The sequence below is a fragment of the Cyprinodon tularosa genome, unplaced genomic scaffold, assembly GCF_016077235.1.
Source record: "Cyprinodon tularosa strain WSP-4 unplaced genomic scaffold, ASM1607723v1 ctg580, whole genome shotgun sequence".
In the NCBI taxonomy this organism is placed as follows: domain Eukaryota; kingdom Metazoa; phylum Chordata; class Actinopteri; order Cyprinodontiformes; family Cyprinodontidae; genus Cyprinodon; species Cyprinodon tularosa.
The window spans coordinates 899,209-911,344 of NW_024039319.1; the positions used below are offsets into that span (position 1 = coordinate 899,209).

Here is a 12,136-nt window from a genome sequence, read left to right on the forward strand (position 1 = left end):
GTATTGCCAGGATAGCTGTTAGAAAAAACTATTCCCATTTTGAAATAAATAAACCAGAGACTGCAAAGGTTTTTAAAGGTCTCGTAAAAAGAAATATTTATAGGCTTGTTAACTTTTTGCCTGATTTTGATTTTGAAAGTTTTTTTTATTTCTAATTGGTCACTGTTTTCTATTGTATCTGGTTACAAACGTTATGAAGATCACTTTCCTGCTCTAGTTTGTATTGTTTGTGTCTATATTGTTGATTTGCGTTTTGTTTGTTGCTTTCCTTTACAGGTTTTTGTGTTCCTTGATTTACTAAATTTTTGCTTGATCCTTTGTTCTGGTTTCTTTTTGCAGGTTAATTTGTGCTCAATTAGTTATTTTGTATTTCTCTTTTCATTTGTCATTTTGACTGATTTATTATTGTGTTTGATTTTTCTTAGTTATTTTTATTTTTTGTACTTTCGATAATAAAAATGAAAAAATATATATATAATTTGTATGTCTTTTATTTAAAATAGTATTTAATAATATTTACATTAACAAAAGGTGTTCTTTGTTTTTCAAAAATAATGGACCAAAGTTCACTCCATAGCAGCCAGCCTGTAGCAGCTGTTAGGAAGAAGGCGGGGCTTTTGGGGATCCCTCCAACGCCTCATATTCTGGGATTAAAATCCAAACCCTCCCCAGGCACATGAAGCTTCTTCTGGAAGGTTAGATCGTTTGCTCACATCTGGGATGTTTCCTTCTCACTGATCCAGTTTTTTAACAGACGCTAAAGATGTCGCAAATTTATCTGGGAGGTAGGAAATGTTCCCTGACTTTAACTCATATTTTCACGCCATATCGTCGGATTTAATCATCCGTTTTATTCAGAAAAGTATTCAGTTAAAAATATTGAAATCAGACTCTTAGCCAATTTCTTTGATAAAAAAAACAAACAAATACTTTTGCATGTAAATAAAGATTTACATAAAATAAAGATTTTTATTATTTTAACTTATTATTTTAATTTTGCTGTCTACAACAGCAAAATTAAAGAAAGCAAAATTGTGTTCCCAATCAATACTTGTTTCATCAGACCAGTGCAGTAGTTTTATAATGATTTCTAATCATTATTAAGTAATTAACCAACCATTCAGAAGTATATATAAATTGTGATTTGTAGGATTATAAATATAGAAATAGTTGAAATAATAAAATCAGCAAAAAAATAATCCCTGTGAACAGTAGAGTTTATATCTACGCTATGGGCGTGTGAAACAATTAGATTCCTTGTTTGTGCACAAACATGGTAAACAAATCTGATTCTACAGGCAGGCAGCAGTGAGCCATATAGTTTATTTTTTATAGCTGTATAATGATCGAATATGTGCACCAAAGTTAAGAAAACATAAAGATTTTTGTTGGAGAGGGTTGTCGTGCTGGAGCAAAGAAGGAATTGGCCAATGATGCATTTACTAGTCAATCATAAAAGAAAAAAAAATGCATTTTTCAATGTAACATTATTATGATTTTAAGTTTTAGAAAAGATTAAAAGGAAAAAAAAAGGGATCAAGTCTGGACAACCTGATCTGAATGAACCAAAGATAAACAATTAACTCAAAGATTTGAAATAAAAAAGGGTTGAGTGTCTTTTTTTTCTTTCAACTTTTGTGAACATCTTTGCTGGATGATGCTTAGATTCTGACTTATTTTCACCCAGAATGAAGGATATTTATACTGAGAGTAGAGAAATGATCTGACAGGGAGAATTCAGACATATGGAAATTGACTCTGACATTTGTATTTGCAAACCACTGAAGAATAAATTTAACCAAACACAAACAGGCTCTCTAATAAATGTACTTTGAGGAGTACTTATTTTAAAGGGGTCATAGAATGATTCTATAGGGTATCTGGTCCTTAAGGTCTCTGAATAGGGTGTGTAACATTAGTTGGGCTGAAAATGACATATTTGCTGTTCTATAAGCCCTAATGTGAGCCTGGGTAAAAGCCCTAGAATGAAACAACAGGTTTTCTTCCTTTTATGGTATGCTTATGAATATTTAGATAAGCTGTGCACTGATTGGTTGGTTTACAACAAGCTGAGCAAAGACGCATCATAGCAACAAGCACTCACTCACTGAAACACCAAAGTGTTGATGTGGTAGGGTGACCAGACGTCCTCTTTTTCCCAGACGTGTCCTACTCTTCATACCTAAAAAAAATGTCCGGGGGGAATTTTAAAATCGTCCGGGATTTTGGTCGACTACAGTGCAGCACGTAGTCGAAACACGCAAGGCACTTGAAGAGATCCATCAGCTCTGGGACTGGTTCAGGAACCCCGGTGGGGCAGGGAGCCAGCGGGGGACAAAAGTACAGGCCAGAACCAAATAAGGCAACATCCCAGAGTTTATGTCAACTCAGGGCTTCGTCCCGCTTTAAGGTGGAAGTTTAGAAATGTGAAATTTGCAGAGAAAGGAGGTGTCAATGGAGTTTGAACTTCTCTGTATGTCCATTATTCATCTATGACAATGTAAACTCGGTTTTTCATTCTATGACTCCATTAAGAATGTTCTCTGAGAGCCCAAGCTGCACGAGGCAAATAATAAGAGCCTCTGTGACATTATCCTGACCTGAACTTAACACAGGAGTTCATTTTTTAAAAGGGTTAGATTAATCCAGTTTAATTATGTTAAAAAAATAAAACAACAAAATAATCCGCTGTAATAAATAGGTTGTATTTTTAAAAAGTATAGGAAATAAGTAAAAAAAAAAAATGTGATCAATGTGATTCTGGTATGTTTATGTTCATGTCAAGCTTTGACTGGTTTAGTTGACTTTAACACTGATGTCAAAAATGGTTTAGAATATGTTTAACTTTAACTATTAATATAGCTTAAATTTTCCACAATAGAATATGTAATTTATGTCCATTTTTGTTCCTTCTGTATTTTCCAATCATTTTAAATATATTGCTTCTGGATAGATACATCTCTTAATGGAGGAGAGCTCCCAGCTACTCTCTGATGGGAGTACTGGCTCTGTACTGGGAGTGTTGTAGCTCTCTTGATGAATACTGATCTCATCTTTATGGATCTTGGTGGGTTTCATGCTTAAAAGCTTTTATGCTCTGATGAGGCGATCTTTTTATAGAAGCAAAACCCTTCAGGTCACACCAGCTTTGTGCTCAATCTTTTCTTCTTGATGAAGATGTACTTTAATGTTTACAGAGTAAACATTTTAATAGTTTGTTGACTTCCTCATATTTTCTTTTATTAATTTAACATAAAAAATGATGGTGGATGAGTCATCCCTGCACTTCCACCACAGCTACTGTGGCTCCGATCAATTTCTGTTCTGAAAACTCATCAAGAACTAGATGCTAATTCAGAGAGCTGTGAAAAATGATAAACACTGGGTTAGGAAACATGATGCAAAACATGTTTTATGACAAAATACAGCTTTTATTTTAAATGTGTAAACTGGAAAGACAGAGTAACTCTAGCTATATCATTTCTGCAATTATCTCAGCATTTCCTCGTTAATTACATCAAGCCCACAGATTGCAGAAGAAACAAGATAACAGTTTACAGCAGGATCCTTTTTCTGATAAATTCATCTTCATTCGGAGTCAAACGCTAACTACGATTTCATTAGACAGTCTCTGATTAACCTTTTGCTTGTGTTTCCTTTCCTGCAGCAATTAGTCCTACAAAACACAGTTAAGGTTTGCTGTGGTGGGCTTTCCAATACAAAAAAAATCCCACAAATTTCACATGGTTCCAGTTTCCCACATAAAATAAAAAAGATGTAAATCACATGTGAAAAATCTGTATCACGTAGGTTTTACATCTGAGCGCTAATACGTACGTATGAATTGGAACATTTCATGTTAAACCCACATGTGATGGACATATTTTTACATGTGATTCCCATTTTAATATAAAGCAGATGTGTATTACATGTGAAAAATATGGGGATCACTTGAAAAACTGGTTATCAAATCTTCATGTATAAGCGCAAATGGTTGTATATATGTGAATTTGGAACATTTAAATTTAAAAGCACATGTGATACACATATTCCCATTTGAATTTACATATAATTCACATTTGAGGCACATACATATCACATGCGAAAAATATGGGGAAAATATGGAAAAATCTCACATGTGAATCACAGTCAAAAATCCATCCATACATGTATGTATGTGCTTCACATGTGATTCCCATTTAAGACGCATATAGTCCATTTATATGTTTTTATTTTAAGGGTTTCATGTTTAAATCACATGTTTCATATGTTTCTTATTTCACAGGTGATTCAAATATGAAAATATGTGCATCATGTGATTCATTTACGGTATTAACATGTAAAAAGATGTCCATTACATTTGAAGTCCTTTTACATGTGCTTCAATTGTTGTGCACATGTGAATCACATGGAATTTTTCTGTAAGTGTTTCGGAGAAGGTAAATTTAGGTAAATTTAGGTAGAAGGTAAATTTAGGTAAATTTTCTAGTTTTTGTTTTAGTTAATAATACCTTTAAACTGCTAAACCTGAAGCACCTACGTCATCTTATGTAAATCTGATTTTTTCATTTCTAGTCCACCTGCAGGTTCTTCTGGCTGTGGTTCTGGCTGTGTTCTGCTACTGTCTGGTTCTTTGCTGCATCTTTTGCTGTCGCAAACAGAAAAAAGACTCCTCTGAGCAAAAAGAGACCATTTTCCTGCTCCCTCGTCCCGCTGACAGCGTGACTGTGACCTTGACTCATTCTCAGTGTGCTCAGCCTGGGGAGCAGCAGTATGAAGAGCTGGACGGGGACGTGTTGGAGTACCTTTCTTTTAAAAGCAGTTCTTCTCCATCTGAAGATGACCTCAGCAATCTCCCGTTCGACCCCAGTCCTTCCAGACCGGCTGAGCCGTTGCAGTCATCCAGGCCTACCTTCCCGATACGTCGCCTCAGTACTCCTGATCTCCCCTGCTCCCCCAGTAAAGCTTCCACTCATGGCAGGGGCTCTTTACCTTCCCTCACCAAGCTCAGCTTTGTATCCATATCCAGCCGGGTGATCGGGAGACGCAGAACTGTTAGTGGGGAAAGTTTGGCTTCCAGTGAGAACAGTCACCTTACTGCTGGTGCTAACAGTCAGCAGGGGGAGCCATGCCTCCCCCATTATGGCTCCAACTCCCTATCTGTCTCACTCAAGCCAGCTCCCCTTCTGCACTTTTCCCTCCTCTTTAACTCTGCCTCTGGCACCTTGGTGGTCAACATCCTGAGACTGTCTGGAGACACTAGAAGGGGATGGGGGGTGTTTGCTCGTGTCTGCCTTCCTCCACTTCACCCTGTGCCCCAGCAGACAGCCCCACGCAGACGCAGCTTCAATCAGGACTTCATTAGCCAGAACTTCTCTCTGGAGGTGGGCTCTGTGGAAGAGCTCTGCACATGTACCCTGAGGCTGGCCGTCTACAGCAGGGATTTCTCAGGGCTAAGAGAGGCTGCTCTGGGGGAAGTGGAGCTGGCCTGTGACGAGATAGAGTGGGAGCCTGACTCCACCATTACCTACACCAAGCAGCTCCTGCAGCTGAAAAAGGTAGATGTGAGAAAAACTTTTTATTTTTTAAAGTTTAACACAGAAGTTGATTAAAAGTTACAGTACCAATTTCAGCACTGAAAATGCGTGCGTTCACAATCTTGGTCAAAACCAAATTTTTTTTGCGAACTTTTACATGGCAGTCAGAACATTCAGATCTTTTCACCTCCCAAAAAATTTTAATTGGGCGACTTCCGTATGTGGTATTAAATGATATACATGTCAGATCGTTTCTGAAGCGTCTGCAGTCTCAACGCTTATGTCTGACTTCATCATCCAGGCTCTAACTACTCATTCAAACAGTTTGCTCTCCAGCGCAGCCATCTTTGCTTCACAGAAACAACTTGGAAGCATTTTAACTAAGTTTTTTTGTGCCTGTCTCTGTCTCTTTATAAAGTGATCATGATATTTTCAGCTAACATTGTTCAAAAATGTTAAACTCACACACCATCAACATTGTTCAATAACACACAGATCTGTTTTTATCTCTGTAACCAGTGTCCTGCTATGTGACGTGTAAACAATCTGAACAGCAATGCAAAAACAATGTAGCATCAAGACCTGAAGTGTGAACTAGAGATTGATGGTTAGAGGGATTTTAAGGCTGAAGCTGATACCGTAATGTTGCTGTGGCTGTAGGTACAGGAAGTTCAGCAATCTCTCTAGAGTCAGTTTCAACATGACCATAATCTGACGGAGGATGATTATGAACGCGTGAGTAATTAACCTGGTCTAACAGTTCAGTCTGTGCCCAGAGAACATGTAGGATTCCAGCCAGTAGGGGGGGAAGACGTAGTGGACGCTGCCCAGAGAGTTCCAGACGCTGAAGCCTTGAAAGCTACAGAACTGGCAGGATGTCAGATCTAAGCAGACAAAGAAAAGCAAAATAATTCAGAGGGCAAAGTCAAGAGGCAGATCCAGGTACATTCCACAAGAACAATCCAACAGGAGTCCGAAAACAGGTCAGGCAAACAGATCAGAACAGGGACAGGCAGGTTCAAAGGTCCGAAGACAGAATGGGTCAGGATCAGGCAATCCGAACACAATCAGTACCGCTAGAAAACTCTCACACCAAAGGCTCAAAAATAAACAGGCCCTGATGACTGGGAGCAAGCAGTTTAAATAAAAACTGGAACATGTGGATATGATGAGCAGTAATGAGAAACTGGGTGGAATTAAACAGGTGAATGAAATGAGTAATTAAGCCAGTCATCAGCCCCAAGATCATGAAACAGACCTCAAGGACTTGAATTCAGACCAAACCAGAGTTTGAACTAATGTTCTTTAAGAGATGCTGAAACAAAACTAAATATCAATGGGGTCCTGTTTCACAAAGAAGGGTTAGTGGTAATCCAGAGTCAGTACTGGGGTAAATCCATGCATACCCTTTTGTTTCAGAAAGTATTTTCATGAGTTTCCTTTCCTAAAACCTGGTGAGGTTGGTTTACAAATATCATGAAGATATCTCTATTGGCAGAGGAGGATTAGAGCTGGATAAGATGCTTTATTTTTTCTAAAGGAATATCTCTACTAAAGATTTTTATATTTTCAGCAAGTACCAAATAAGATTTATCTGGAACATTTTTATGCTACTATTATGTGTACTGTACGAATTATTGGCATTGTGAAGATGGCCTGATACACATACATTTTTTGGAAATCATGCCATTAATTGCTTCCTGTTCTGTTTCACACATTGAATGCACACATAATGTATACAAGTTTAGCAAACCAGTTTTTAAGGGCCGCTTATCTGATATTTATCACATTATCTTCAAATGTTGCTCCTTTAATCTCACATTTTGTAGACAATCATAAATATAAATGTTAAACCGACTTCTTAATATAATAACTATGGTTTCCAATTACAAAAGCAAACAAATGAATGAAACACAAATAATTTTAGTCCAGCCTTCATTCAAAGCAACAAAAGATGCTCACAGGGAGACTTATACTCTAAAAAGTTTTCAGATCTGCAGTTCCAGTGCACATATAATTTATTTCAGTTTGGTTCTCGTCTTTATACTTTTTATTTTGTTCTACCATGCTTGTTTTTCCTTTAAAGTTCCAGACAATTATCACAGTTTGAAAACAATATAGACCAAAGCTTTTAAATGTGTTATGATGCCTTCATCTTTAAATGTAAACCTCATTCATTTGTGTTTTTCTGTCATTTATATGCTTTCTGTGTCAGTGAATGCATGACGGATTCGCTAAAATAGTTACTTCTCAACGACTTGATAATTTGATTTAATGAATCGGGAAAGTTTTCCTGCACCCTTTCAGAGAACATATATTTAATCCATGATCACATTGAGCGTCTAATAAGCCATGCCATTAGCCAGTTTTCTTGAGATGTTAGTCACACTGCTGTCTGGGACTGCAGAGCGAGCAGGCCGAGTGAAACAAATTGGATGATCGCCCACGCGGTGCTCTCTGTGACTCAGCTGCAACTCTGCCAAAAGGCATTAATCACAGCCTTTTGAAGGGAGGTGAACCAGAGGTTTTATTTTACTTTATTGAGTTGCGAGCTGCACTGTTCTTGTTGGGGAAGACATTTTTGTGTCGAATTACAGGTTTTCCTTCCTATTCCACAGCATCATCTTAAAAAAGTCATAGTGGGAGCAGCTGCTGGACAGAGAAAGCAAGGATGCTCTGCATCCATGGATATAAAGGAAGAATAATGTTTCTACAGAGACTGGACCCTTAGGCTACAGCTTTAATTTACCATTGTTTTCAGTACAGACTGACATAGTCTTTCTAATCAGTGTGATTTCATCAGTGGGCGTTTTGACAATAAATCTTCTGTACTTTACACATTTTGTTGGAATGAAAGGCTCTGACACTGCAGGCAATAATAAAAATAGATAATTTAAAAAATATATATTTAATATGAAGCATCCATAATCCAGAACAAACATCAAGTTAACATCAGTCAGCAAGGATAGAAAAAAGTATTTTTTTCTTTTTTGTTTTTTTTAAGAAACCTGCTGAAAGGCAGACATATACAATAAATATCACGTAAAGTCATAGTACTGTTTGAGTGACAATGTTCTAATGCCAGGTGGCATTGAGTTTGAGTCTTACATAGACGGTCCATATAAGACTCAAACTCACTGCGGATCCAGACATTTGAATTGAGAAAGCTTCCCGGAGAGGTGGAGAAACGTCTTCAAATCTTGGAAACCAAGTCCAGTGGATATTTTTTGAATTTTTACGGAATGACTACGACCTGGATGACTGAGAACCTTCATCAGCATAAAATATTTGTAAATCAACATTTTTTTCAAATAACTGGGAAAGAACTTGAAATAAGGGAAAGAACTTGCAATGTAATGTTGAAAAATAAGAAAAAATAAAAACACAATTTTCATATTAAAGGTCCATATTATCCAATTATTTTACTTTAGGGTCAAAAATACCTACTCTATTGGGAGATCATCTTATCTACCTGTGCACTTTCACTATCCCAGCTATTGTTATTTTTTTTGTCACTGCAAATGATTTTGACAATTTGCTGGAAAATTATTTCAAACTCTCAGCTAATCATGTCTCTTAAAAGATAATTTATTTTCACAGAGAAAAAGGAAACCCCTCCTTGCTCAGTGGGAACCATCACTTAAAAAGGTGTTGTACATTTGAGTAATATTGTCTAAAGGTGAAGCTGTATTGAAAGCGGCAGTGAACTGAAACAATCATGCTGAATAAATGAGCCTTGGATCTCTAACTTCCATCAGTCCCCGATGGACTAACACTCATTCAGCCGACGGCAGAATGTGACTCACTGGACCTTTCACAGTCTGAGCTGATGAAAGTTGACAGGAAATTAACGGGAGTGTTACACATCAGCTGTTGCTTTTATCTGAAGTGACAAAGAACATAGACATCTATTACTATTCATTAGTGGTCAAATGAAAACAAAAAATATGTGAAAAGTTACGACTTCTACCTTTAAGTATCTCATACATACTTCATCATCCAAATCAAATCAAGTGAAAAACTAAGCTTTCCCTTCTACCAAATGTAGTATTTTAACCTGTAGATTCTCACTGTTCCTTGTCTTCAGAATTTTAGCTATCGGGAGACTGTTGGACGCAGGAAAAGCTCAGTCGGCATTCCACGGATGTTAGGACAACTCTTAATTTTGCTGCAGTACCAGAGCCTGGCTCAGCGCATCAAAGTGATGGTTCGAAAGGCTGAGAATCTGGTCAAGCTGACAAGAATCCCAGGAACCCCAGGTGACAATACCAAACTAAGAAAATGTCATTTTCCTGAATTTCATAATGTTCAGTTTCTTCATCAGTTATGTAGAGAAGGTTGATGAAAGAAGCACTAAAAACTGGTGTGATCTGTATTAAACTAAGAAAACAGACATTTTAGTTAATTTTAGTAATATTGTTTAATGAACACACCATATCTAACTTTTTATGTATATCTAAATGCTTTTATAAAGTCTTCTAAAAATATAACTAATGGACCTTTTGACCTAATCATCAGCTTTTGCTGCAGTTTGATTGTCAAATTGAAGGGACTCTGATTGGGCCAGTCCATAGTATTATCATTCCAGACACAGCATGTTTGCTGTGTCTGGAATAAAACATGTTGATAACTTAAATCTACAGAAGAGCACTAATGATTTAGGGGTTAGTTGTGTATTTAAAAAAAAATATAAATGACCTTATTTGTGTTTATAGATAGATAGATACATGTAGATATATAGACAGACAGACAGACAGACGATTTATCCCATGCTGGGAAATTGCAGTGTAGCAGCAGGTTTACACATAGTGACAGTCACAACACAGTGAGGTAAAAAGTAAAATGGCAGTCATGCATTTGCACGTACTGAGGGCGTTTGGTGAGGTAGTTGATAGTCCAGGCAGCCAGATGTTTGTCCACTCCAGCGTCTTCCAGCTACCCCCTTAGCAGTGTTGGTCTGATGGTTTTGAAAGCGCTGGAGAAGTCAAAGAACATGACTCGCACAGCAATTGCAGGTGGTCTCCAGGTGGGTGAGCGCCCGCCAGTTGCCCCACCAGGGGGTGGCCAGGGCATTGGCCAGGGTGGCCGTGGTAAATGTATTACCATCTGTTTAATATTTCATCCCATTATGCACAGCCAGCAATGTAACAATAAAAATCACACAATAAACCAAGATATGAGTTGGCGTTTACTTAAGTCTTTATTACTTCTACAGGCAGGTTTACCACAATAGTAGATTCAAAGCATTAAATTAGGGATTTTAGTTTCAGTGTGCCACTCCAAGGTTTTTGTGGCCCCATCTGGCCACCCCTATGAAACATTTCTGGATGAACCATTGGCGCCCGCTGCAGCAGGTAGATGATGGCATCCTCCACTCTGATGTTGGGCCAGTAGGCAAGCTGCAGCGGGTCCAGGGTGGGGCTCACCACGGCGTGGAGGTGTGCGAGGATGAGGTGTTCCACGGTCTTCATCAGATCGGAGGTCAAGATAGGCTTGTGTTAGCATTTGATAGGCAGGCGTTAGCATTGGATTTATTTGCATTCAATAGCCTGCTTCAGCTGGTGATCTGCTATAAGAGACACACAAAGCTGAAATTGGTTTACAAATGCATTTTTTTTAATTTGGTAACACGTATTGTAAAAGACCATCAGTACCCTAGTAGTAGATTTTTTAAAGTCCCTGCTTCTATTTACAAGCCTTCTAAGAGCTTTTGAGCTTTAAAATAATTGGATTTAGAAATGCAATGTATGCAGAATAACCCTTAGTGGCGGTTTTCATTCTGACACCCTAGTGCTCTAGCTAGATTAAAGGACTGCCACAGGGTCGACATGATTTGGTCACATTAGTTTTAAAAACGCAGAAAATTGTTATCTTTCTCACTTTTCACTTACAATTCAATTCTGAGATTGGTGACACCATAAAGTAAAACTGTGTTTAATTTGCTTTGTCATTAAAGCTCATATTAACATTTAGCTTTATTTTATGTATTCTCCTGCTCAGGGCAGTTGCAGTCAGGTTTACTGGTTCCTTGTTTGGCGTGTAAAATAATCAGATCAGAACGTGATCAGTCCAGAAGTAATTTCCCCTCCTGTCTGTACCATGTCTCACTGCATTTGATTTTCTGCTGGTTAGGAATGGAGGAAGCAGAAGAAATCTGCACAGAGAAAAATGTACATATGTAATAGAGCCACAGTATTTTCTATTGTGGTAAATTGCATTAGCTTTCTTAAACGGATTATCAACAGAGATTATATTTTCCTAGTGATGTTGGAGATATGGAGGCGGTAGTCTGTGAGTGCTATGAGGAAAAAAAGCTTTTTTAAATGTGAGTGTAGCAACAGAACATTCCAGTGTTTTCCATGCATGAAAATTACCTGATCGTAAAATTATAGATACTTGTGTATATTTTCTTTGTTTATTGATTACTACAGAAAGAAACTAAATGAATGTATTCTAAATTTTCTGTTTAAATAATAATGTTAGGTTTAAACACCAAACATTTTATGCAGTAACCTGTAAAAATAAAGACACAGAGAATTTTAGTATGATTTACTTGCAAGGAGAGTGATCAGAGACTGTTCAGTTACAATTCTCCAAAC

At 37.5% G+C, this 12,136-nt stretch overlaps 1 protein-coding gene across 1 annotated transcript; it reads left to right on the forward strand.

The window, feature by feature from the left end:
* Window positions 1-669: 669 nt before the first annotated feature.
* On the forward strand, window positions 670-11,018 carry LOC119797365 (the record flags this gene model as incomplete). The annotated part of the gene is made up of 5 exons (XM_038306421.1): window positions 670-785; window positions 4,576-5,558; window positions 9,625-9,820; window positions 10,463-10,563; window positions 10,892-11,018. Coding segments are annotated over exons 1-5 (1,429 nt in total), but the record flags the coding sequence as incomplete, so codon positions are not given.
* Window positions 11,019-12,136: the final 1,118 nt, after the last annotated feature.